Raw genomic sequence first — 23,994 nt, 5'->3', positions numbered from 1 at the left:
GTTGCATATTTGAGTCCCTTTCAGTGGAGGCTTCACAGGAAACCATTACAGAATTTAACAATAACAAAGACAACAACAAAAATCACAGTAACTAATAGAAAAAGTTGTTAAAATAAAATACATTGATTTCTTTAAAGTAAAGCTCATTCACGTAGATGATTCCCACCCCCTCCCCCAGCCCTTGTTTTGTGTTCCTGCAAGTTCTTCCTAGAGTCTAGGCTGGAAAAATAAAAGTAAAAACAAAAACCACACACAAAGATATGCAGGCCTATGGTCTGGGCTAAGGGAAAAACAAAGACTTGGTTATAACTGCTATCATGAGAAAAGACATCTACTCATGCTCTGGAAGCTGGAAAATTATCAATTTAGTTCTACAGTATATTTTGCTTAACAGTGAACCGACAGTATCCTTTCTGCTGTTAAAACACACACACGCGCGTACACACACACACACACACACGAACAAAAAAACAAAACTGCCAAGGCAGAGCCAATTGGGAGGCTTTCCACTGACCAAAAAATTAACTTGTCTTCATATGCTGTATTTACAAATATAATTTCTAAATGTATTTACAGCTTTAGTAGAAATTAGAGGGGAGAGAACTGATTAGAATGAAAACAACTGTTTAAAACCACAAACATTAGTAAAAGTATAAAATCCTTTGTTTTCACAGTTTGTAGTAACAGGTGAAACACCTAGAAAGGACGCCGTCACTGTCTTCACATTGTCTACGTATTGGGAAAGGTAGCTCGAGAAGAGACTCAATTATGAACAGACCTATATGAATTCAGGATATGTTTTGCTGTAAAAGATTTCTTCACATATCACTTCTATCTTAATTGACTTTTGCATTTGTTATAAATGAAACATCTAACCTAAAACTGTACAGAAATCGGGACTTTGCTTTCCAAAAAGAGTTGCTCTCAGGAGTTACACAGCGAACTTCGTCTGCGGAGACGTGAAGGGACCTTCGGGGAGAGAATGTTTCTGTTCTGTGGCCATGTTCATCCTCCTGGCACGTCCTCATGTGACAAGGCACAATTAATTGCTGCTGCCCGATCTGAATGGAGTTAACCTTCCACCCGCCACGCACACTGAGAAGCACGACGGCGTGCTCGCTCAGAGAGGCTGCCCAGCTCTGCGCTGGCCTCCGCTCTGCCTCCTCGAAGCCCTGTGGAACCTTACAGTACTGGGTTATGGCTTGAGAATTCATTCTTAACACTGCTAGCAGTGGAAAGGGTAAAGTGTTAGCAACATGAATGGGAGGCAAGTGGAACTTGCAAGATGTGGAATCATGGTTATTAGAGAGAAACTCAATCAATTTTCTGCCCCTTAACAGTCCCATTACAATGTTTGAACCTGAACTGTACAATCAAAGCAATGTATAGTTTTGTCAAAGACAATTTTGGATAAGTCACTCTTTGGTAAACTCAAACCAGTTAAACAAATTGACAAATACAAAGAACTCCATGTAAATAAGGTTAAGACGGACACAATGACAAGAACTAGGATATTCGAGGTACCTGCCCCAAGTGCTCTCCCCTCCTGACTTGTCTCATCTATCACGGAATGCTCTGGAGACCCCTCAGAAGGCCCCAAGCCTGAGTGAAAAGGAGGTTCCTTCCCTGAGCCTGACCTCTCATGTCCTTGATTTGGGCATTTCTTGTCACAAACTTAATTTGTATCACCACACAAATTTTTTGCATTTAATTCTTGAAAAGAAAAATCAAAACCAAGCTTACTCATGTAAGGAAAAAAAAAAAAAATCACAAACATTTACCTGAAACCCCAGAACATATTTAAGTGGGTAAACACTTGGGGTCCAGCCTCCCCTTGAGGCACGCGGCTTTGACAGGAGTTGAGCAAGTGCTTCAGGGAGAGAACGCACCCCTTACTTAGGCAGTTTGACAGGAAAAGGCATACTATATACCCGATTTAGCAAAAGCTGCTCCTCGGGAGCAGCAGGATTAGAGTGTAATCTGTCCGTAGTAACACTGACGTGTGGCGCAGCGGCTCACACGGGAACAGAGAGATCCTGTGTGCTAAAGAGATGCTACCGCACGGCTCCCATCCCCGGGGGCTATCACACACAAGGGCCTGAATGATTTTCTTTTCTCAAAATAACAAAACGAAACAAAACAAAAACCTCCCCGAAACACCCCGCCCCCCAGACCCCCACCATTCTTGGTATTTTAAGAGCCAAAAAAGCATGGAAAACCAGCAAACGTCTATTTTTGTATTCCTTTAACTCCCAGCCTCTGAGGTTGGTCTTTCTCGTGTCTGTGTTGCTTTTAGGTGGTTTGTGCTGTTCCCCTGTGGAGACACACGGGCTGCGAGTCTCAGGGCCAAGGTTCTCGGGCAGAGATTCCGCGGGCGGCCTGCGGCACAAACGCGCCGTCCGACTGCTGACGAGACTCCTCCGGGGGAGTATACGGCACCGAAGAAATCTCGGCAAGCCCGTTTGGTTTACTACGAGCACACGGGTAAACAAAATACAGAACTGAAGACATCTCCTAAAGCGCTCACAAAACGTTACTCAAATAGGACTCAGGCGTGTTCTCATACAGTAATGTGTTTGCCAGCACATGATTTTGAGGTCTCTCTTCAAGCTACAAACTCAAGAGAGGGAAAAAAAAACCTGTAATTCACTATGACCATTAGATTTCACATTTTCTACAACTGTACTGACCTAAAAGATACAGAACATAGAAATAGCACCACGTGACCAAAAAAATGGTGACACACACAGATTTGGTGACACACAGAGTATCGTAGAGGGCTTTTGGACTGTTGGTTTCTTTAAGCAGGAAACACTGAGAGTGGGGGAGCCACTGCTCTCGTGAGCACACACAATACTAAGATAGAGATATTGCTTGCAATTCCCATAGAGTATATCTTTACAAAAAGTACAAATTCCAAGTTCTGCAGTTTCCCTGGGAACTGCATGTAGAAAAGTTGCTGTGCACCTGAACTAGCTGTTTGAAAAGAGAGAGAGAGAGAGAGAGAGAGAGAGGGAAAAAAACCAAAAACCAAAAACCAAAAAAACCCACAACACTGCTTGGAGAATTTTGTAGACAGAACTACAAATCCCTTTCCTTTAGTGCGAGTACTAACTCATGGTAGAGTGATTCGATTTAGTTACCTGGTATGTATGTTTCTACAGTACGGAATGAAGGTAGATTCGTAAGCCAGTAAAAACATTGAAAACCACTGCTCCTTTGGGGTTGGCTAATATAACACTACAATATGTAAAAAGGTCAGCACCACGGGTCATCCAGCTTACCTACTGGACAACGAACAAAAATTCCAAACGGTTTCCAACTAGAGTTGAATACATTTTATGGCATTTGGTTTATGTACTTGTTATGAAGCAGAGCTATGAACACTGTGATTTGCTTTGCTTGCTTTTGGACACAATGATTACTATATATGAAAACCTATTAACATTCTTTTGTAAGGGAAATAAAGGGGCAAAACCCTAACATCAGGTAGGGACGAGACAGAGTCAAAAGCCCTGTTCACATTGTATTAAATTATATATTCCTCTTACATTCACCTCAACCAGAATAAAATCAAATTTGAGAATGTATATATACTATATATATAATAATCGCTTTATTATATATATATATATAAATTGTCTAACTACCCCCTAGAAGTAATTTTAAATTAGAAAAGGTTACCCATTTGTATCAGCTGACGGCATCCTGGTCTCTCTCCATGGAAATGCACCAGTGCCAGCGCACACAACGAAGAGAGTATGCCTCTTGGCAGAGAATGTAGGGTCAACCAGTTGGCATAGCGAAATCACTGGCAGATTTTGGATTAAGAGTTCAGCCAAAGAGGAATACTGTCAGCCTGTGTTTTCCCTGGATACGTTGCCCTTCATGCTTTGAGCTCCTTGGGAGGGGGAGGGCGGGGGGAAAGGATAAACACAATGAAGTGTTCCTTCCAGAAACCTTCGAAAAACTGCCAAGAGACCGAGAGATTTCCAGATGGTTGGGAAAACCAAAGATTACAACAAAGCAAATCACAAATATGCATTGATTAATGTGCTTTGTTTGGGTGCACTTCGTTACCATCTTAATCAGGAGCATCAGACACTGTGTGAATTTCCATCCGGGAATCTAGGGCCATCTCTGAGGCCGATGCATCATTTTCTAGTTTCTGTTCCATGTACACATCTGTTCTCTCGGGGGACTCGATGCGACTCCTGACTTCGGCGACGCCGGGGTGGTTTTTCCGCAGGTGCTGGTTGAGGGTACCTTGGAATGGAAAGCACTTGCCGCAGATCTCACAGCGGAATGGTTTGTCATCGGTGTGGCCCCGGATGTGGTACTCCAGTTGGTCCTTGCGCGTGTACTTCTTCCCACAGAACTTGCACACAAAGGGGGTGATGCCCATGTGGAGCCGCATGTGCCTGTCAAGGCTTCCTTTCTGGTTGAAGGACTTCCCACAGTAAATACAGATCAACCTCTCATTGTATGGGTACCAGTGCCCTCTTGCACTCCTCTCCCGGGGACTGCTCTCGTACCCGGGGTTATTCATCATCGCTTCGCTATCGGAACCCTGCACCAAGCCCTGCAGATCACTGTGCAGGTGGACGGACAAAGCCCGCTTTTGGCGCGCGCGCCCTCCTCGAAAACAGCTCAGCATGGATCTGGACGGGCTGGAATTACTCAAACTTCCAAAAGCTTCGGAGACGCTGGCTGGCTGTGAGGCTGCTTGGGAATAGGAATAGGCATGCTGCAGCACGGAGCCGTACGACCCCACGTTCACTGCCACAACTTGCTCCCCGTCCACCATCTCCGTGTGGTACCCGTCGTCCCCCAGCGAGGAGCTGTCGGAACAGCTGGGCCGGTCCGACTTCTCCATCTTCACTTTCACCTCGGTGATCTGGCTCTCCCTCACCAGCAGGTCCCCTTGCTCATGGTCCCCCTCTATCTGAATCTCGTACTCGGAAACGCTCCCACTGCTCCCTCGGTCTGAGTGCCCTTCCTCCTGTAAGCGGCTGCGCAGAGCTTTGCTGGGCGTTGTCTCCATCCGAAGGTCGCTGCTCGTGGTGGGCTGCCGTACCTGAGAGCAATACGGAGGGGAGATCTCAACCGGGTTGGCAAAGAAGCTGCTGTCCTTAACTCCGTTACGACTCTCGGTTGTCTCCTCAGCGCCGACAGTCACGGAGTCAACATCTCCAACACTGATTTTTGAATGGATGCTCTCCAGGATCTGCGTGCACTTGTCAATGACGCACTGCATCTGAAGAAAGCTGGCGGCGGTCAGAAAGCTGACAACATCCTTCAGCTGCAAGGACATTCTTCCAGTGTAACAAAATGACAGCAACTGTTCAAACACATTGGGATTTTTAATCACGGATATTGACAAGCCACTCATGGTACTTAATGCTGAATGGTCCCGGAAATAGGGGGAGCTGGCAGCAAGGACGGCTTTGTGGGCTCGGAATGGCTGACCCTGAATGTGGACAATGATGTCACATAGTTTCCCCTGCAGGCGGAGTTCGTTTAGCTGGCTCAGAACAGTGCTGCTGTACTCGGGCACATCAAACTGAATAAAACTGCTGCTGTCCATTTCTACCGACATGAAGCGCAATCTGCAGAAAGAGAGAGTTTCACAATTCACCAGTGACTCCTCACTCACTACAAGTGGCATAAACACAAGCTTGCAAAAATCACACCACCACCATCACCACCACCACTGCAGCTGCTGGGCCTCCGAGGGTCGACCTGGGCTTTCTTCCTCTTGCTTATTTTCAGTCTCCCACTGGTCTTGGTCAATTCACCTAAAGTCAGATAACCTAAAGATCAATCAGCCTAGCGCCCCAGCTGCCTAACGTTCATCTTCATCAAAATTATAACATGTTATAGATAGCAGGGCCTTCTCAGCTGATTGAGAATTTGGTATCCTTTTAGGAAAAATATTTCCCTGTTTCACCTACTTCCGAGGATTTGGAATACTTTGTAAAAAATATGCCAACTCGTCTAAAAAATGTTCTGCCTTATTAGTATGTTTCCAATTGGTGTTTTTCAAGCAGACACTGAATGGAGCTCAACCCTTTTTAGCTTAGAATCTGAGTTGTCTTGATGTGCGTTTTTTTCCCCTTCAGTTTTGCACACCTTTATATCCTTTGGGGTTGGCAATTGAACCTTTCAGTGAAGAGCTTTAGACAGGACAAGCACCAAGAGTGATGGACATATCACAAGCACATCACTGTCCACCAGTGCTCACAGCGCGCACACACACCTTGGACAGTCTGGCTGCCCTTCACAAGAACCCAATGCACCAAATCGCTCATAACCATGGAAGTGGATACAGCCCAGGCTGCACTCTCTAACCAAAACACAACAAAATCAGATCTAATAATTATATTTTAGTGGTTAAATTCAACCAATAGAAATTTAAGCACCTTCTGAACAAGCACTGAATCAAAGAGGAAATCAAAAAGGAATAAAACTATTTAGAAAAAAAGAAAACTCACATCAAATCTGCAGCAAGAAAGATTCAGGAGTAAAGTTTAACTATGTCTTCATCTTACTTGAGAATGCATCCAAAAAAAGAGATGGATATACAGGTGATAAAGCAAACACAGGAATGTGTAGAGCGTAGATGGCGGGTGTATACAGGTGTTTTCTGTAAAATCCACCTTTTCTGTATATTTGAAATTTTTCAAAATGAAATGTTGAGGATTTTGAAACCATAAATTTTAACAGGGAAAGTCAGTGCCTTAAAAGTTTTTATCATTAAACAACAAAGAAGAAAAATAAATGAAATCAAAGAGGTCAGAAAACAACCAATTAGACCCAAAGAAAGCAAAAAAGTAATGAATACAGAACATCATATTATTGCAGAGAAAATTTAAAATGATAAGACACAACAATGTGCAATTAAATCTGACGCCCGCAGGAAAGGATCAACCAGTTAGTGTGACTAGATCACACCAGAATTTTTTTTATCATGTCAGAATCTGAGTTAAAACATTTCAGTTAAGGAGGAATACTGTGCCCTTATTTATCCTAGATTTATGATTGAAATCAATTTGAAATCTGTACGGAACGGACATATTTTTAGAATAACATAAATTGGCAGAATTAAATAAAAAGAAACAGAAGTGCCAAAGCATAAATGATCTTCAGGCCGTTCACACTGTTTTAGATGCATGCTGAAACATTTAAGGCATCTCAAAAAAAAAAAAGAATTAAAGCATCTCAATTTATATGGCATAAATCTGATACCAGAAGATGGTGAATAGGATAAAGACGACGACTGTCAACTTTACCTAAGTAAAGAGATTTTAAAGTCCTCAAGGAAATACTTGGAAACATAACCCATTAAAAGAATAATATATTGTGACCAAATGTAAGGATGGCTACATGTTAAGAAATGTATAAATATAATCTGCCACATCAGTAAGTCAAAGGAGAAAAACCATATGGCCAAATCAAAACTATGCCAAAAGTGGATTTTAGAAAGTTAAATGCCTTTTCAAAGTAAGGAAAAAATAGGAAGAGAATATTTTCCTAATATAATAAACAGTACCTACTGCAAAGCCAATGGCAAAATCATCCTTAGAAAGGAAACATCATATCTGCATTTCCCAAAATGTATTTAGTAGCACACAAGCCCATGCGCTAGACTCAATATCCCTACCTCCTAGGGATTATACAATATATTAGCATAATAACCCACCTGCAGACAAGAATTCTATTTAACTCAGCAGTTTGCACACTCATTTAAGCGTGTAACTCTTCTCTCAAGGTACACATGTAAATATTCCCAAGAATTAGTGTTCCCTGGTGCACACTCCAGTAAACACTTTCGTAGAGGCATTCCCGTTAGTCCCTAGGAGGACACAAGGTTGTCTGCCCATCACTTCTCTTACTTAACATTGTTCTGGAAGTTCTAGCCAAAGCCACAGACAAGAGAAAATTAAGGCACAGAGCCATTAAAAAAGAAGAGGTAAAATTACTATTCAAGGCAGACAGGACTATTTACACAGAAAACACAAGGGAATTACTGGAACAAATCTGTTTAGAAGCAGGAACTAGCAAATGAAGCGTTTCAAAAATTATTCTACATAAAAAACCAGTTAGGTAAGATAATGACAAGTCACAACCAACAATAGTAATGGAAACTATAAAATACCTAGGTGATAAACAAAAAATAGGATCTACAAGAAGAAAACTGTAACACTTTAATAAGGACAAAAACATGTATAAATGAAGATACATATCACGCTTCAGAAAGATTCCACGCTATAGACACTTTCCCCCAAAATTAATTTATGACTATAATGCAGTCCAATGAAGTACTTCCTTAGTGACTTCACAAAATGATTTTAAAATTCATCTTAGAACACTGCTGTCCAACAGAAATATAATGCCAGCCACCTGTGTAGTGTTTTCTAGCAGTTCCATTAACAATAAAAATATTAAAATTTTATACATTTTTACTTAACCTAGTTAAGTACTCTAATAACTCATTATAATAACTAGGTTATTAGAAAGTTAATGGGACCTTTCACATTTTTTTTCATACTAACTCTTGAAATCTGATGTGTCTTTTACACTTACAGCACATCTCAATTTGAAGTAACCACACTTAAGTGTTCAACAGCCACATGTGGCCAGTGGCTACCACACTGTGGACAGTGTAGATCTAGAAGAATAAATACTGACGACATTTTAGAAAAAAAAAACACCACAAAGAAACAGCCAAACATACAGATGTCAAAATGTATGATCATGCTAGAAATCATTCACTGTGAGTATATACTGTCTTCTTCCCCGCACCAGGCACAAGGGGTCCAGGTGAGCTCAAATTCTCTTGTTATAAACTATGACAAGGGCTATGAGATCTTTTGTAATGGGGGGTGGGGAGGTGCTGCAGACAAAAGGAATGACACAAAGAGAGGAGAGCCTGAGCAGGAAGGAAAGAGGTGTTAGAGAATTGTGGTACAGTTGGGGGAAGGAGCAAGGGGAAGGACAGAGGCCTCATGAGGCTGTCAAGGTAGGTGGAAGTCAGACCAGATGGGCCCTGTGGGCCATTTCCAATCAGTGAAAAAGTAAGAATTTTTGAAATAGAGGCTGCTTGGATAATACGAATATATAAAGTTAGAGCCCTTCTCCACCACATACCCCCCAAAAAAACTTCTAGAGAAGGTCTTACTAAGCACACAAAGACAGATACCAGAGGGAAAAACAGAGATTTAACCACAGAAGACCTTTTACACATCTAAAAAATGGCTTTTGACCAAAAACAAATGAACAAGACAAAATATGAAAAATATGACATATATGGTGAAGTATAAAACTCTTATAAATCAATAAAAGCAAATTTAACAATTGAAAAATGGGCAAAAGACTATGAACAGATGCTTCAAAAAAAGAAATTAAAATAGTCTTGAAACACAGATAAAGTGCTTAACAACATCAATAAACAAACAAATAAAAATTAACATGAGACACAATTCTTTCTCAAATTGGCAAGATTTAAACCCAGTTGGTAGTGCTATAGGGACTGCGGCGCTCTCCTGTACTCCTGGTACGCAAGTATGACAAGAGCCTCACGAAAGGCATTTCTCTTGACTGCACACTTCTCTATCACGGATATAGGCTCAAGAATTTATCCATAAGTATATTCAATTACAATAGCAAAACAATGAAAACAACCGAAATGTCCACCTTCTTGGAAATTATTAAAGCATAGCACACCTATATACTGAATACTATGTCATTATTTAAACTGATGTTAAGGAAGAATACAAAGTTAGCTCTATAAAATGCAAGCCCCAAGAGGGCAAGAATTTTTATCTGTTTTATAAACTATCATCCAGATTACTGCCTGGCACATAGTAGACACTCAATAAATATTTGCTGAATGAATATGTAATAACATGGCAAAAAATCAGGTAACAAATCAACTACAGATGAGCACAAGGGATCTTTATGGGTGAGGGAAATGGTCTAAAAGTGGGTTATGGTAATAGCTGTATGTCATAAATTTACTAAAGATCACTGAACCGTACACTTAAGATGACCAAATTCTATGATATGTAAGCTATACCTCAGTAAGGCTGTTTAAAAAAATCAGGTAGCAACAAAAGTAGGATATTTCTAAAATTATGTATGTATATACAGATATTAAATATACATACAAATAATACTGAGATATATACAGAATGGTTACATTATGTAAGATTAAAAATGTTTTTACTTTCTTCTTCGTACTTTCCTGTATTTTCTGTACTTCTAACAGTGAACATTTATTACTTGGGAATGACAAAAAAAAGTAAAACAAAAAATGTCTTAAAATCCCTGCCGATGATAATTTGACAGACGCTGCTGGTGGGGTGTAAAATGAGCCAATACTTTGGAGGGCATTTTAGTGATGTCCATTGAAATTACAAATGCACATGCTCCATGACCGAGGAAGTTTAGCCCTAGGAATTTACTACAGCACTGGACAAAACGACAAAAGATTCGGAATAGACTACATGCCCATCAAGAGGAGCATGGTTAATAACTTGCAGGACATCCATATTTAAGACTACTGTACAACCAGAAAAAACAAACAAGGAAGCTCTTTTCATACTGATGAAATAATCACCATGGTATATTGCTGAAGGAAAAGGGTGAGGTGCAGAATAAAGTTTGTATAAAGCACCGTGAAACACACACACACACTGCTATGTCAATATATACCCGTCATGGATATGCGCAGACTATTTCTGGAATGATGCACAAAAACAGATAACCTCTACTGCCTCCAGGGTAGCTGGAAGCCCTATTAGCTTTCGATGAATCTTTTTAGACATATTTCTAAACTATCTGAATATATCATTAAAAATAAGTAACATTTAGGAGCGCCTGGGTGGCTCAGTCGTTGGGCATCTGCCTTCGGCTCAGGTCATGATCCCAGGGTCCTGGGATCGAGCCCTGCATCGGGCTCCCTGCTCGGCGGGAAGCCTGCTTCTCCCTCTCCCACTCCCCCTGCTTGTGTTCCCTCTCTCGCTGTGTCTCTCTCTGTCAAATAAATAAAATCTTAAAAAAAAAAAAAGTAACATTTAAAAAAAATTTAGGATACCTCATCCAGTTTTTATTTTACTTTTTTAAGATTTTATTTATTAAAGAGAGAGAACATGAAAAGGAGAGGGAGAAACAAGACTCCCCACAGAGCAAGAAGCCCACAGTGAGACTTGAAATCCCAGGACCCTGAGATCATGACCTGAGCTGAAGTCAGCTGCTTAACCAACTGAGCCACCCAGGTGTCCCCTCATCCAGTTTTTAAAAGATAGGAAAAGATCATATAAAAATTGTCATGAATTTGGAGTCAGATCTGGGTTCAAATGATACCTGCTTTCCACTTGTAAAACGTGGGTGAGGTACTTCATAAACTTTCCAAGTCTCAGTTTTCTTATCTTGAAAATGGGAATAACAGTCCTTGCCCTCGTGGCTTGTTATGAGGAATACAAGTATGCAGAAGTAGGAAGCACTGGGGTGCCTGGGGGGCACAGTCGGTTAAGCCAGACTCTTGGGTTCGGGTTGTGAGATCACAGCCCCACCTCAGGCTCAACATGGAGTCTGCTTAGGACCCTCTCCCTCTCCCTCTGTCCTTCCCCCTGTGCTCAAACATGCACGCATGCATGCTCACTCTCTCCCTCAAAGAAATAAATAAGTAAATCTTTAAAAAAAAAAAAAAAAGGGTAGGAAGCACTCAGCACAATGGCTGCTAGGCCCATAACAACACGGTTAGCTATAAGAGACTTTTTTTTAGGGGACAGGATGGTGGCTTTGAAGGTAGACTTGGCTATGAATCCTAGCTCTGCCACTTTCTGATAAAAATAATAACAATGAACATTTAAACAGCCATATGATCTTAGACAAGTCAGTTAACTTTGATTTCCTACCTAGAAAAGGTCTCAGAAGAACTACTGCCCAACACAATCGCAGTCATGATTAAATGAGGGAAATTCATGCACTGAATGTGTATAAAAGCTGACATATAATGAGTACTTACCTCGTGCTAAACACCTTATATATATTCATTTGACCCTTTTATCAACTCTGTGAAGGAAATACTATGATTGTTCCTATTTTATAGATGAAGGAACTGTGGAAAAGCAGTTCAGATACTGCCAAACTGCCCCACAGTTAAAAGACGAACTTAGTCTGACTCGGGAGGTTGTGGCCCTAACTACACCAGACTGCCTTCTAGAAACACAGATACTGCCTGGCATGACACAAAGGTGTGTAAACAGTGACTCTGGGAATTAAGGGGCAAAAGGAAGGTGGGCTTAGGCTTTTGAAAGATGCACAGTCCTGGGCAAAAACCAGCAGGAAAGAGCAAACAAGGAAGCATTTCTGAAATAGTCTACAACTGAATCTAGCTTCCTGGTGAGGCCTCCTCCTTCTCTGCGTGGCTTTTTATCTTCTCAGAAGAAAAGCAGAGAACTACACGTGAAAGAAAATCACTGGAGAGAAAAACCAAAGACCATGATTAACACCTAAGAGAGGGATTCCAGTTTTCTGCAAATGAGAAAGGAAGTGCTTCACTTTCCTCTCCTTTACATTAACACCTCCTTCTGGCTGTGACAATGAGATTCAAAGCCCTCTGCCTAGAGCTGCTAACAAGCAACACTCCAGAGTAAGAGGCTTCTAAAAGTCTTACACACAGGGAATCTGCAGGTAACTTCAGCCCTAGGCACGTTACCAAGCTTAAAGGAGCAAAAGGCATAATGAATCACAAGTTCTACACCCAACAACCTGATTTGTCAGGTCTAATGGTCCGGGGGTAAAGTAAGTCAGAACCTCTTCAAGAGACAATCAAGTTCACATATGATCACCCACTCCTCTAGATCAGCAGTTTCCCAACATGGGCTCCTCACTGGTTTCTTGTAGATCTTGATTCCTCCCCTGCACAGAATGTCAGTGGGCCTACACTTAACTTAGGTCAACGTTTCATTAGTTCTATCTTTAAAATAAAATATATGCACACAAACTTCAAATCCTAGTACAGAAGATATAAAATGAATAGCAAAGCTCTTCCCCAGTTCTTCTTCCCAAAGGTAATCACTGATAAGTTTTCAGTGTTCTTTCAGAGAAAATTATAAATACGTATCAGCATAAATTGTTCTATATTCTGTTTTTTTTGGTAATGTATTTAATACACCTTCAAATCTTTCCACATCAGCACAAACTCATCTACCTCATTATCTTTTCCAACTTCAGAGTACTCCACGGAAGGCTGTGTTACAATGTACTTAACCAGGCCCCAATTAATACCCTAAACAGGAAAAAAATTTAAATAGCCATGCTTTTTCCTCCAAGCAGAAGACTTTGCTGGGATCATGGGCTCATTTCTACTGATACCAACTGTGTCCCAAAGGCAGTGGCAGCTATCCTCACCAATAGCACATGAAGTCCCTGTCCCCCCATAACTGCCCATAATGAGCATTACACCTTTTCGCTTTTGCCTAACTGATCAGTTTAAGTGGCATCTCATGGTTTTGAAATGCTTTCATTTAATTATAAGTGAGGCTGATCATCTTTTCTCATGTTTAACGGCAATTTGTCTAAACTTGTCTTGGAACTGTCTGTTCATATCCTTTGCCTGTATTTGCATTTTTTATTGAATTGTCAGAGCTCTTTGCAAATTAAGGAAATTAGCCTTTTGTCTTATATACTGCAAATATTACATTTAATTGCAATCACTAAATGGCATACTGGCTGGGAATTTATTTTTCTACATGTATAGGAAATATTCAATTTCAATCTTCTGCATGCACAAACAAAGGGAATTCAAAGACAAATAAGGCTCCCAGTCTTGCAGTTTGATATAGGCTTACCGCAGATTCCTCCCAACTCAGATGTGGGAATGAAAATCATTTTTGATAATGCAGAGAAGTGATTTATATATTAGTTTTTCATCTCGACTAAGTTTGCAGCTGCTTCAGAAGACAGTAACGAATTTAATTATTCCTCTCACTAAATACATCAGAATCAGTATTCTTTAACTCAGCAGATTAATCACAGGTCTGTCACATTATATTAAGCAAGAAGCCATCCCCAAACTAGACATTTCCATTGTTATTTTCGAATTTAAAAAACAAGCATATATCAGCTGGACGTTTTTCTTCGATACCATTAATACTTTTTTCTTTCATTAATACTTATTTTAACAACACTTTTTCCGCTTGTTTGTTTGTAAAGACTACACTCTGGATAAGAAGGTGAAATACCTCTTTAAAAAAAGCACACGTGGTAAGGACTTAGTTGCAGGGAGCTGCTAGTTGTCAGCTCCTCAACCTGTTCATAGTCCTCTTCTGCTCACTCAACCAATGGACACACACACTTCCTGCTCTGCTAATGTCTTTAATGGGAGAATACTTTCAACCCCTGGAAGCAGCTTTCACCCCACACACAGCGTCTGCCAAGGTCATCTGGTGAGACTCTGCCCACACTGGGAAGGACCACATCTGACGGGAGCGGTCCTGACACTGGTCTCCTTCATCCCCTTCCTGTGGCCAGCCACCCCCACACAAGCCTCAACAACTATAAAAGGGGATCACTGCCACCTCCCACACCCTTCAGCCTTCTCCCTTCCTTGGGAAAGCCCATCATCATCATCATCAATGACCAACACCGACTGAATGCTTGATACAGGCGAGGCATGTCATAAAGGACTTATAGGCATTACTTCCCTGAATCCTCTTGCCCTCCCCCGAGGGAGGTACTTTTACCCCTATTTTAGAAATGAGGAAACGGAGACTCCCAAGAGGCTAACTTTCCCAGGACTGTTGCAAAGTCTGCCCATCTACACTTCCTACACAGTAACTCCTGATCCTTGTCTAATTTACCGTCGGGGAACAGCAGGACCAGCAGAAGTCAGGAATAGCTGAGGAAAAGGCAGGATGAGAAGAAAGCTTGCCCTAGGATACATTCCTGTCCTAGTGTGGTGGCCAGGGAAAGGGACAGGGACAAGTGGTAAACGTCCCCCTAATGCTGCCAAGGGCTCCTACCGCTTCTGTGAGGAGGAAGGGGATGGAGAAGGGCGAGCAGGGGGTGTTTTATTAATAGCCATCAAAATTACAAATGCATGTCCCCAGTGACTGAACAATTTCAGCTCTAGGAATTTACTACAGCACCTTCTTCCTAGATCAAAACCTCCAAAAGAAGTAAGGGCTTTTGGGGGGTGGGGAGAGGTCCCAGGTGGCTCTGCAGCTGAGGAATAGTATGCCTTCCACCTGCACAGCTTTTCCCCATCAGAGCCCCTTACCCTGGCAGGCGTGCATGCAAAAGCAGGGGGAGTGGCAGGCAGAGTGAGAGAGGGAGAAGCAGGCTCCCCACAGAGCAGGGAACCCGAAGTGGGGCTTGATCCCAGGACCCCAAGATCATGACCTGAGCCGAAGGCAGACACTTAACCGACTGGGCCACCCACGCGCCCTTACCCCCTTTAAATAAACAGCCATCTTCATGCTACAGCCTCAATTAATTAGAAACCACTGGCCTGAGGCTCAAGTAACTGGTCCTTTTGGTGTTTAAAGGTGGAAGTCACAGAGCAGACGCTGCCAAGACACAGGTTCAGCCCAAGTTCAACAGAATTCTAAGCAGCGTTGAGACTGGTGTTCAAAAAGCCAGAGCAGACTGGGAGGGGCCATCCAGGACTGACCAAGCACCAAGGCCAGCAGCAAGGCCAGCAGCAGGCCAGGGGTAGGCCAGAACCATGAGGAGTGCAGAAGGAGCAGGTTCAGGAAGAAAACGGATGCACGCTGGGAAGTGAAGGCCACTGGGCAACCAGAGAAGGGAGGACGTTTCCACAGCGAGGCACTGTGGCCACAAGCCACAGGGGAGAGCCACACTGGATGACCTGTGTACAGGTCAGCCTGGGATGCTCCTCCCACAGACCTGAGGTCAGGAGAGGGGTCCTAGATATAAACATGCATGTGTGCTCTGAAAAGAAAACTAAGATCCGATGCAAGAGCACATGACAACGAGGCTTAGTAAAGCTGCTTGAAATCTCCACAAGATCCCACCCAAAAAAGCTACAGAACATCTCACCACACCCATGCGTCAGGACAAGACCCTGTTCTGAAATCCAACACGGGAATCTTACCCTTAATCTGGGTTCCAAAGCTCACTAAGAACAAATGCATTTTACCTGAAGGAGCTTTAGAATAAAAAAGGTACTTCGCAAAGACAGCAAAGCCACAGTCTAGCAGACAGGACTGATCCTGACAGGGGCGAAGAGATATACCAGTTAATCGATACTCTGCTCTTTTCACCCTGCTCCTCCCACTGAGTTTGAGCAAAAGGTTGAACAGGTAATGACTGCCCTCCCACATGACAATGCTAGATGCTCAAAGGAAAGAAAACACAGTTAAGGGAAGCAACACGAGTCTTCAAAGGTGTTGCCTGTTTACCGACTTCTTAGCACCAGGGAAGGGAAAGAGGGTCCTATTATTTTCCATTTAATGCGAGTATGTTCTTATGACAATATTTTTTAAGACTTGACTTCCACCAAAAATTAGCTGAAAAAAAGCATGGATGAATTTATTTATAATAATGACATAAAGGTCTTTCCAAGCATGACAGAAATCCCAGAAGCCACAAAGGCAGAGACCAATACATCTGACAAACAGGACAAAAAAATACCCTTTGCAAAACCCAAAAGTGAATGACATATTGAGGAGAAATACATGCGCATTTGACAATGGGCTACGTTCCAAATTCCTTAACTTATATTATAAACCAATCAGATTGGGATGACACAGAAAATCCTATGGAAGAAGGTGCAAAGGAATTAACATTTCACAGAAAAAGAAAAGACAAATAACCAAAAACACATGAAAAGATGTTTAGCTTTCTTCATGACTAAACACATGTGAACTAGAGAAAGAAAAAATGAGATACCAGTTGTGACCCATCAGATTTGCACATATTTAAAAAGAACTGGCAACTGTAATCCTAAGGGATAACCTGGTCAGACTGATTAAATGCAGAAGGCATTCACCATTTGGTCCACCATTAACTGCGAAGAATCGATCCTACAAATATACAGTCTTTACAAAAGTATGTTAGGATATATGTAACAAGGATGCCCACTAAGCATTTTTATTTGCTATAACAAAAAAAAGAGAGAGAAGGAGAACTTCAAAATCCATCAAGAGGAGACTGGCTCAAAACAACAACAACAGAAACAAAAAATCAACAATGAAACACTACACAGCCATTAATACGGATAGATAGATCAGTATGCTTCAATATAAAAAGCATTCTATTACTTAGCCCAAACCAGCATGATAAAGAACAATTATGTATGCATATGTGGGATTCTTTTCTTGTACTTTTCTTAAAAGAATAAATATAGGGGCGCCTGGGTGGCTCAGTTGGTTAAGCGACTGCCTTCGGCTCAGGTCATGATCCTGGAGTCCCGGGATCAAGTCTCGCATCGGGCTCCCTGCTCGGCAGGGAGTCTGCTTCTCCCTCTCCCACTCCCCGTTTGTGTACCCTCTCTCGCTGTGTCTTTCTCTGTCAAATAAATAAATAAAATCTTTAAAAAAAAAAAAGAATAAGTATACAGTGCTGTATCCACTCTGGAAAGAATCACATGAAACTATTAATGACAGTGACTTTGGGAATGAGGATTAAGGACTGGGGACAGGGAAGGGAAACAGGCTTCATTTTATACTTTGAATGTTTTATCACATAGCTGTATTATTCTCACCAAAAGTTTTTTTAAGACATGTGTAAGAGTCTACCTAAAAATATATAATTTTGTAAACCAAAGAATCTAGAGAAAGATAAGCTGCAAGTGGTAATTAGTGTATCAAGCAGACAATTATAGAGGCAGAAACAAAGAACTATGAGGAGCAATGACAAGACTGATTACTTTTGACCAAAAAGACTTTTTTAAAAAAATCAAAATAGAACAAAGGAAAGCTTCCTGGTGTTAGTAATATGTGAACAGGGCTTTGCATTTCAAATGGAACAGAAAGAACACTTCAAACAGAAGGGATGGCAGGCGCAGGGAATAAAGGAGTGAAAGGTGTCTGCAGTAGTGGCTGGGGCCCAGGTTCCAGGGGTGACAGGGCAAAGAGGAGAACCACCGTCGGGACGTGGAGGTCCTTGAACACAAGATTAGAAAACCCTAACTCAATACTGGCAGCTGCCAACTTGAATACGAGTCCAAAGAAGGACTCAACAGGACTTGGGAGACTGCAGGATGCTATCCATTCTAGGAGGCAAGTGAGTTCAGTCTCAGACAAGAGGAGTCTGGGTTGCCCACTGGGTATCTGTGTAGAGCTGTCTGACAGGTAGTGGGAAGGGGCGCGCGGGCGGGGCGGGGGGAGCTGTACGGAAACATCAGATGCTGATTTGGGAGTAACCAAAAATTGTACTGAGAACTGATCTGGTAAGATGAGAGAGGAAACAGAAAGAAGTTTAGCTGAGAGCAGAAAAGTTTTGCTCTTTGCTCCTATGAGAGGTACTCGAACATGGTCACAAGAACAAGGTAACACCCACACTTAGCCCTCTCCTCAACACAACATTTCATTAATAAGGTTCTGCATCGGGCCTTCTTTTAAAGCTGTAAGGGAACCGAACAATGAAAACCAGAATGTAGACTAGTGATAACTTCCCGCGCTGCTAACCCATTCTGAAGAGAGCCTGAAGATGAGAGAGGGGACACTTAAATGCCATCTGGGCAAACACCCACATGGGCTTTGCAGTCCCCTCTACAACATTCTTGGGGAAAACCCTGGAAGTGTTTCCCCGTAACAACAACTGGAACAAAAGCACAAGCATAACATCCAAGCAACTGGCAACGTGCTGCTGAGCACACACTCTCAGCCATGGGCTGAGGGCAGGGACCGTGCGCCCAGAGCCCAGCACTGTGTCTGGCAGAGAGAGGGGCTCTTGGCACACGTCAGCTGACTCAACCCGAAAATCCCTGGCTGCCACCATCGCTACACCCCCAGCTCTCAATTCTTCCTGCTGAAGACCCAAGACCATCCCTTCCAGCGGCCAAAATCTAGCAACGTGGCTCATCCCCATGTAACCCAAAAACACTCTAATTTGCTCCGCTTCATTTAAAAATATCCAGTGACACTTTTAAGAAAGCAAGGTTACAAATCTGGTAGTGGTTTAAGGCACCAGCGGTACCCATTATTCTCAATCAAGATGCTCACGATTCCAAACCCAGATCTGCACCTGCCGGACTCAGTCACTTGCGGACACCAGAGCCACAACTCAACCTCGGCTTCCTCTATCAGGCACGGAAGACCTCAGATCTCTAATTTCCATTCCATACAAAAAGTCATGAAAAAGACCACAGATGGAAGCACTAGGGACAGCAGGCATGGTAACAGCAGTAACAACTATATAAAAATAACTTTTCTAGGTATTTCTGCCTGGGTCTAGATCAAAACTAAACTTGAGCTGTCATGAATTACAATCTAATCCTTTAGAAAGCAGCAGCCGAATAACACCAGGGCTGCATAAAACATTCTGGTGCTGCTGAAACCCAATGCACGAAAAAAATAAATAAAATGGCATTCCGTGATGGATATTCATGAAGCACTCATCCTAATTTAAAAGAAAACAAGTCTAGAGTTCTTACTGCATTAATTCATGTGAGCCTGAAAGAACATTTTTATCCAAACTGTTAAGATTTCCTACCAAGGCGTTAACATTCTCCAAGTCTGCTCAGTTACACTAATTCTGAGAGTATGGTTTGGTTTGACAGTGGGGTTTGTCTTTCAGTCAATGCAGAACATCAGAAGCTTCTTCTGAGCTGTCCTGATGGGTAGGGATGGCCTCTTTAACCTCACGTGCAATGTGAACGACTAATAGTTATACTCCTACTGTGTACCATATGCTAAGGAAGCTCTTCACCTATTCACTGAAACTTCATGACAACACTCTGACACAGACAGTGCAACTATCCCCATTCTACAGATGAGGAAACAAACTCACGGAAACGAAGAACCTTTCCCAAACCAAGGTCACTGCCCAGGATTTGAACCTGGATTTGTCAATACCCCGAGTGGGAATTCTTATCTCCGGTAAGACTTTAATTCAGGCACACTGGTGAGATGCAGGGTTTTTACTGGTGCCAGACTCTTACTGATCTTTGGGAAGAGAATTCTCATTTAAGGATGTATCATTACACCAACACAATGATAATTAAGGGTTTACACTGTGTTGTACTTTGAGTAGTTTGCAGCCATTTTTCTGCATGATGTCCTTTCTGTCCAAAAACATCTCTTTACTTCTGTCTATGAAGCAGGTAAATAGATGTTCCGTGAATTCATCCCAAGTGAGAAAGGTAGGTTTCAGGTAAAGGAATGAGTAAGCTTTCTTAAGGCCAAGAACTCAAAAATGTCAATAAGTGGCATCTCATCTGCTTACTGCTGGCATTTCCAGGGACACTGGGCCTGGGAAACACAAGTCCCCCCTCTTAGGACAGAAGGATTAGAAAAGCTCACCTTGAATTGCTTTCTTCCGTGAGGTTTTCCGTGCCATCAATATCAACCAGAAAATAACCATTAGATATTAAAACTGCATTCAGTTGATGACCTTCACTAAGCTAAATTCAGCAGTCAGCTATAAAACATTAAATGGACACAATTAAGTTTGAAAAAACATGAAGCAGAATTTCAACTAAAGTAACATGAAAATGAATGGGAAGAAAACATTCTAGATTCAGGATACTGACATTTTCAACAAGTGCTTCATCTGAAAGGATCCAGAGACATGTAGAAATCCACAACTCATTTCTCCACCTTGATAAATTTATACCTGATGATGATGATGAAAATGTACTGAGCAGTTAATAGGAGCTACAAACTCTGCTACCTCCTTCATATATATATATATATATATATTTTTTTTTTTTTTTAACTCTTAGCAACCCTATGAGATGGATTTTATTATCCCCACACTATAGATGAGAAGACAGGCTCAGAGACACTATACAATTTGCCCAAGTTCACAGGCTAGTAAGTAGCCTTGCTGGGATTCAAACCCAGGCCTATCTGATTCCAAAGCTGAGATTCTTTCCCCACAGTCTCCAACAGAAGAATTACATGACTTTTTTCTTTCCCATAATCAAAAGTAAACTTTTTAATCTTTCAAAGATTCATTTTATGCTCTGTGTACTCTAAGAATGAAAGCGGAAAACATCCACTTTGAATGGCATTAGACATAAGTGAAAAGTCTAATACCAGAAAGCTGGTAACTAATAACAGATTCCCCTTTAAAAAGGAGGGAAATAAAAAAAATTTTTTTAAGTTGTTTACCAACAAGAATCAGGAAGTATTTGAGTATCTCTTATAAAAGTCCGGCTACCGTATTAGATACCACCAGGGCTCCACAAGAAGTATTAAGACACAATGCCCTCAAAAAGCTCTCACTCCAGCTGGGACAAGAACAAGTTCAATAACCAAGGAACAAATGCTGAATCCTGAGCTTTAGATTGTGAGTGCCACAAAGGCATGGGGGTAGGGCAGTCAGGGAACACCCTCTGGAGGAAGCATATCTTCAGCAGGGGCTTGAAGGAAGTGAAATGGAGAATTTACATAGAGAAGAAAAAGGAGGCCAGCACTTCAGAAGGGGGAACAACAGGAGCAAAGCCCTAGAGGCAGTCATAAACTTGCTTCTGCTGAGGACAGACAGGAGAAGGAGCAGCAGGGAATAGGTTCAGGTAGGTGGGGAGGGGCCAAACCAAGGACAGTCTTAAAAAAATAGGGTGGGCAATGGCTGGACACAATGGGGCAGACAAGAGGACACTACTCAGTGCCATGGCCTGTTAGCTGATCTCCTGGCCCCAAGCCTCTCCTTTCCCCTCCTGCAAATTATCACAAACCACCCCTAGTCTCCTGCTGCTCACCACTGCCGTTAGAATAGTTTTAACTTTGGCCTAGTGTTCAAGTTCTTTCAGGAACAAGGCCCAACCAATCTTTCTTCCTATTCCCTTTCCTATATGAACACTTCCCTACAAGGAGACTGGTCTATTCCCCAACTCCATTGGATCACTGGGCCTCATTTCTCTTTTCCTATCTGAATCCTACTCATCCTTTAACAGCCAGCTCAAATCCTGCCTCCTCGCTAAGCCTTCCCCGACCACTCAGCCTCCAATGACCTCCATCTCTCCTTCTTCTTAATTCTACAGCACACAGCCCTGTCTCATCAATCAATTACCTTTTCACAGGTAAAGCCTCAGCACCCAGTGTAAAGCTGCTTGGAGGCTATGGGTCTTCCAATACTTTCCCCCACCACATGGAACAGCATCTTGACATTTAATAATCAAGCAAGCACTCAACTCTTTTTTTGACTTCCTATATTAAGTTTGGCATTAGCATAAAGGAAGGAGGGGGGAAGTGGGGGACTTCTGAAGTCACAGACCAACTAAGAAGCTGTTGCAATAATCCAGATGTGAAGCAAAGAGGGCCTGGACTAAGGAACAAAGAGAAAATGGGCAAATATAAACAACAAAAACATTTTGCATGCAAAAACTCAGCGGGATGTGATTGACTACTACTAGGGGCAAAAACAAGGGATGAAATATGATTAAGGTAAGGTTTAGAAACACTTCTGGGAATCATTTTAAAGCCTGTCTGAAACCAAGTGTATTAAGTGGCTAAAAAGTCCACATTTGCAAAAAGTCTTCAGTGAAACTGCCCAGTGTCTTGACCCAGGGACAGCCCTTCCAATTTCAGACACATACAGACTGGCAGACCCACAAGGGTCTTTAGAGAGCTAATCTATAGTTTGTTATTAGAGAGCTAATCTAAAACCCTCACTGATCAGATGGGGAAACTGAGGCCCAGCATGGTAGAGGCTTGCTGAAAGCCTCAAGACAACTCCCAGACTAGTGCCGCCCTAAAGCACAGCCGCCCAGGCTAGAACGACACTGTTTACACCCCGAGGCTAACTCCAGCCCGGCCCTCCGTAATGGCAGGACCGACTGAGGGCGAGAGTGACCATGGAGACGTCTAGAGCCAAGCAGGACGCGCCGCCGCCTGTTTACCTGGAGAAAGGCGGTGGCGTGGGGCAGGGGGTCCGTTGCAGCCACCGGCAGCGCCGACCCCGCGGCCCGGCCAGGCTCTCCAGGGCACTCAACCATCCGGCCTCCCCGTACAAAGGGGGAGCGCCCCTGGGGGCAAGGCGCCCGGAAGCATGGGATCCCGAGACGCCCGGGGTGGAGGCTGGGGAGCCCGGGGCAGCTGGCCGCGCGCGACCCTCGGCCCCGCCAGCGGCGTCCGGACTCCGGGGCCGAACACTGTTGGCCCCTCCGGGGCGAGCGCCTGGCCAGAGCAGGTGCCCGGGCCTCCCGACCCCGCCCGGCCTCGGCTGCAGCCCGCGCCGCCCGCCCACCCGCCGGCCCGCCGGACTGACCAGGCGCTGAGGCGCCCGCCCCGCCGCGCCCAGAGGGAGCCGGACAGCAGCCGAGGGCTGCCCCCGGCCCCGCCCGCTCCGCCGGCTCCTCGCCCGCCGCCCGCCGCCCCCAGCCGGCGCACCTCACCTGCCGAGAGCGCCGCGCTCACATCGCCCGCCCGCGGCGCCCCCTCCGCCGCCGCCGGCGCCAGGCCCGTCCCCGCCGCTCCGGCTGCCGCCCCAGCCCGCGCCCCCCGCCCCCGGAAGCGCTTCCCGGCCCCGCCCCCTCGGCGCCAGCGCTTCCGGGCAGGCGCGGACGGGGGCGGTGGCGCTGCGGGATGAACCTCTCGCCGGGCCTCGGGATCCCAGATCCCGCCTCGGCCGCGTCTAGGAGCCTCGTGGCGGACGCGTGGGCGAGCGGCGGCCTTGGTCCCGACTGCGGGAGGGAGCGGCGGCGGCTTTGCGCCCCACGGCCTTCCGCCCGCCTTCTCCTCGGCGCCCCCTGCTGGCGGGAGGAGGGCTCCGCAGCGGGGCGCGCCGCGGGTCTCCCGGAGAGGAACGGGTAGGCCAGGACCCTCGACCCGCCACCCCCGGGGAGCCTGCGAC

General features: G+C 43.7%; 2 protein-coding genes across 6 annotated transcripts in view; both read right to left on the bottom strand.

Annotated features, from left to right (window-relative positions):
• The window catches only part of RALGPS1 (Ral GEF with PH domain and SH3 binding motif 1), a 315,256-nt gene extending 291,641 nt beyond the window's left edge, over positions 1 to 23,615 (bottom strand). Inside the window, exon 1 of the mRNA XM_081803618.1 lies at positions 23,537 to 23,615. The gene's annotated coding sequence lies outside the window, so the exon portion shown is untranslated. The remainder of the gene's footprint in view (positions 1 to 23,536) is intronic.
• On the bottom strand, positions 7 to 23,643 carry ZBTB34 (zinc finger and BTB domain containing 34). 5 transcript variants are annotated; one of them, XM_081803629.1, is made up of 4 exons: positions 23,537 to 23,641; positions 20,729 to 20,811; positions 20,499 to 20,616; positions 7 to 5,609 (listed from the first exon to the last, which is right to left on the bottom strand). In XM_081803629.1, the coding sequence occupies exon 4, from the start codon at positions 5,597 to 5,599 to the stop codon at positions 4,085 to 4,087; it is 1,515 nt and encodes a 504-aa protein (XP_081659755.1). In that variant the 5' UTR covers positions 5,600 to 5,609; positions 20,499 to 20,616; positions 20,729 to 20,811; positions 23,537 to 23,641; the 3' UTR covers positions 7 to 4,084. The 5 variants fall into 5 exon arrangements, with proteins under 5 accessions (XP_081659755.1, XP_081659754.1, XP_081659756.1 ...); XM_081803628.1 differs by lacking the exon at positions 20,729 to 20,811 and having other exon boundaries at positions 23,537 to 23,643; XM_081803630.1 differs by lacking the exons at positions 20,729 to 20,811; positions 23,537 to 23,641 and adding an exon at positions 23,042 to 23,165.
• Between the last annotated feature and the right edge of the window lie 351 nt (positions 23,644 to 23,994).

The sequence above is a fragment of the Leptonychotes weddellii genome, chromosome 14, assembly GCF_054177405.1.
Source record: "Leptonychotes weddellii isolate Sample4059 chromosome 14, ASM5417740v2, whole genome shotgun sequence".
Lineage (NCBI taxonomy): Eukaryota > Metazoa > Chordata > Mammalia > Carnivora > Phocidae > Leptonychotes > Leptonychotes weddellii.
This window is presented reverse-complemented; position numbering and strand designations above follow the sequence as displayed.

Excerpts from the sequence above, each read along its gene's own strand:
- ZBTB34 (XM_081803628.1), bottom strand. The coding sequence starts at position 5,599 with ATGTCGGTAGAAATGGACAGCAGCAGTTTTATTCAGTTTGATGTGCCC.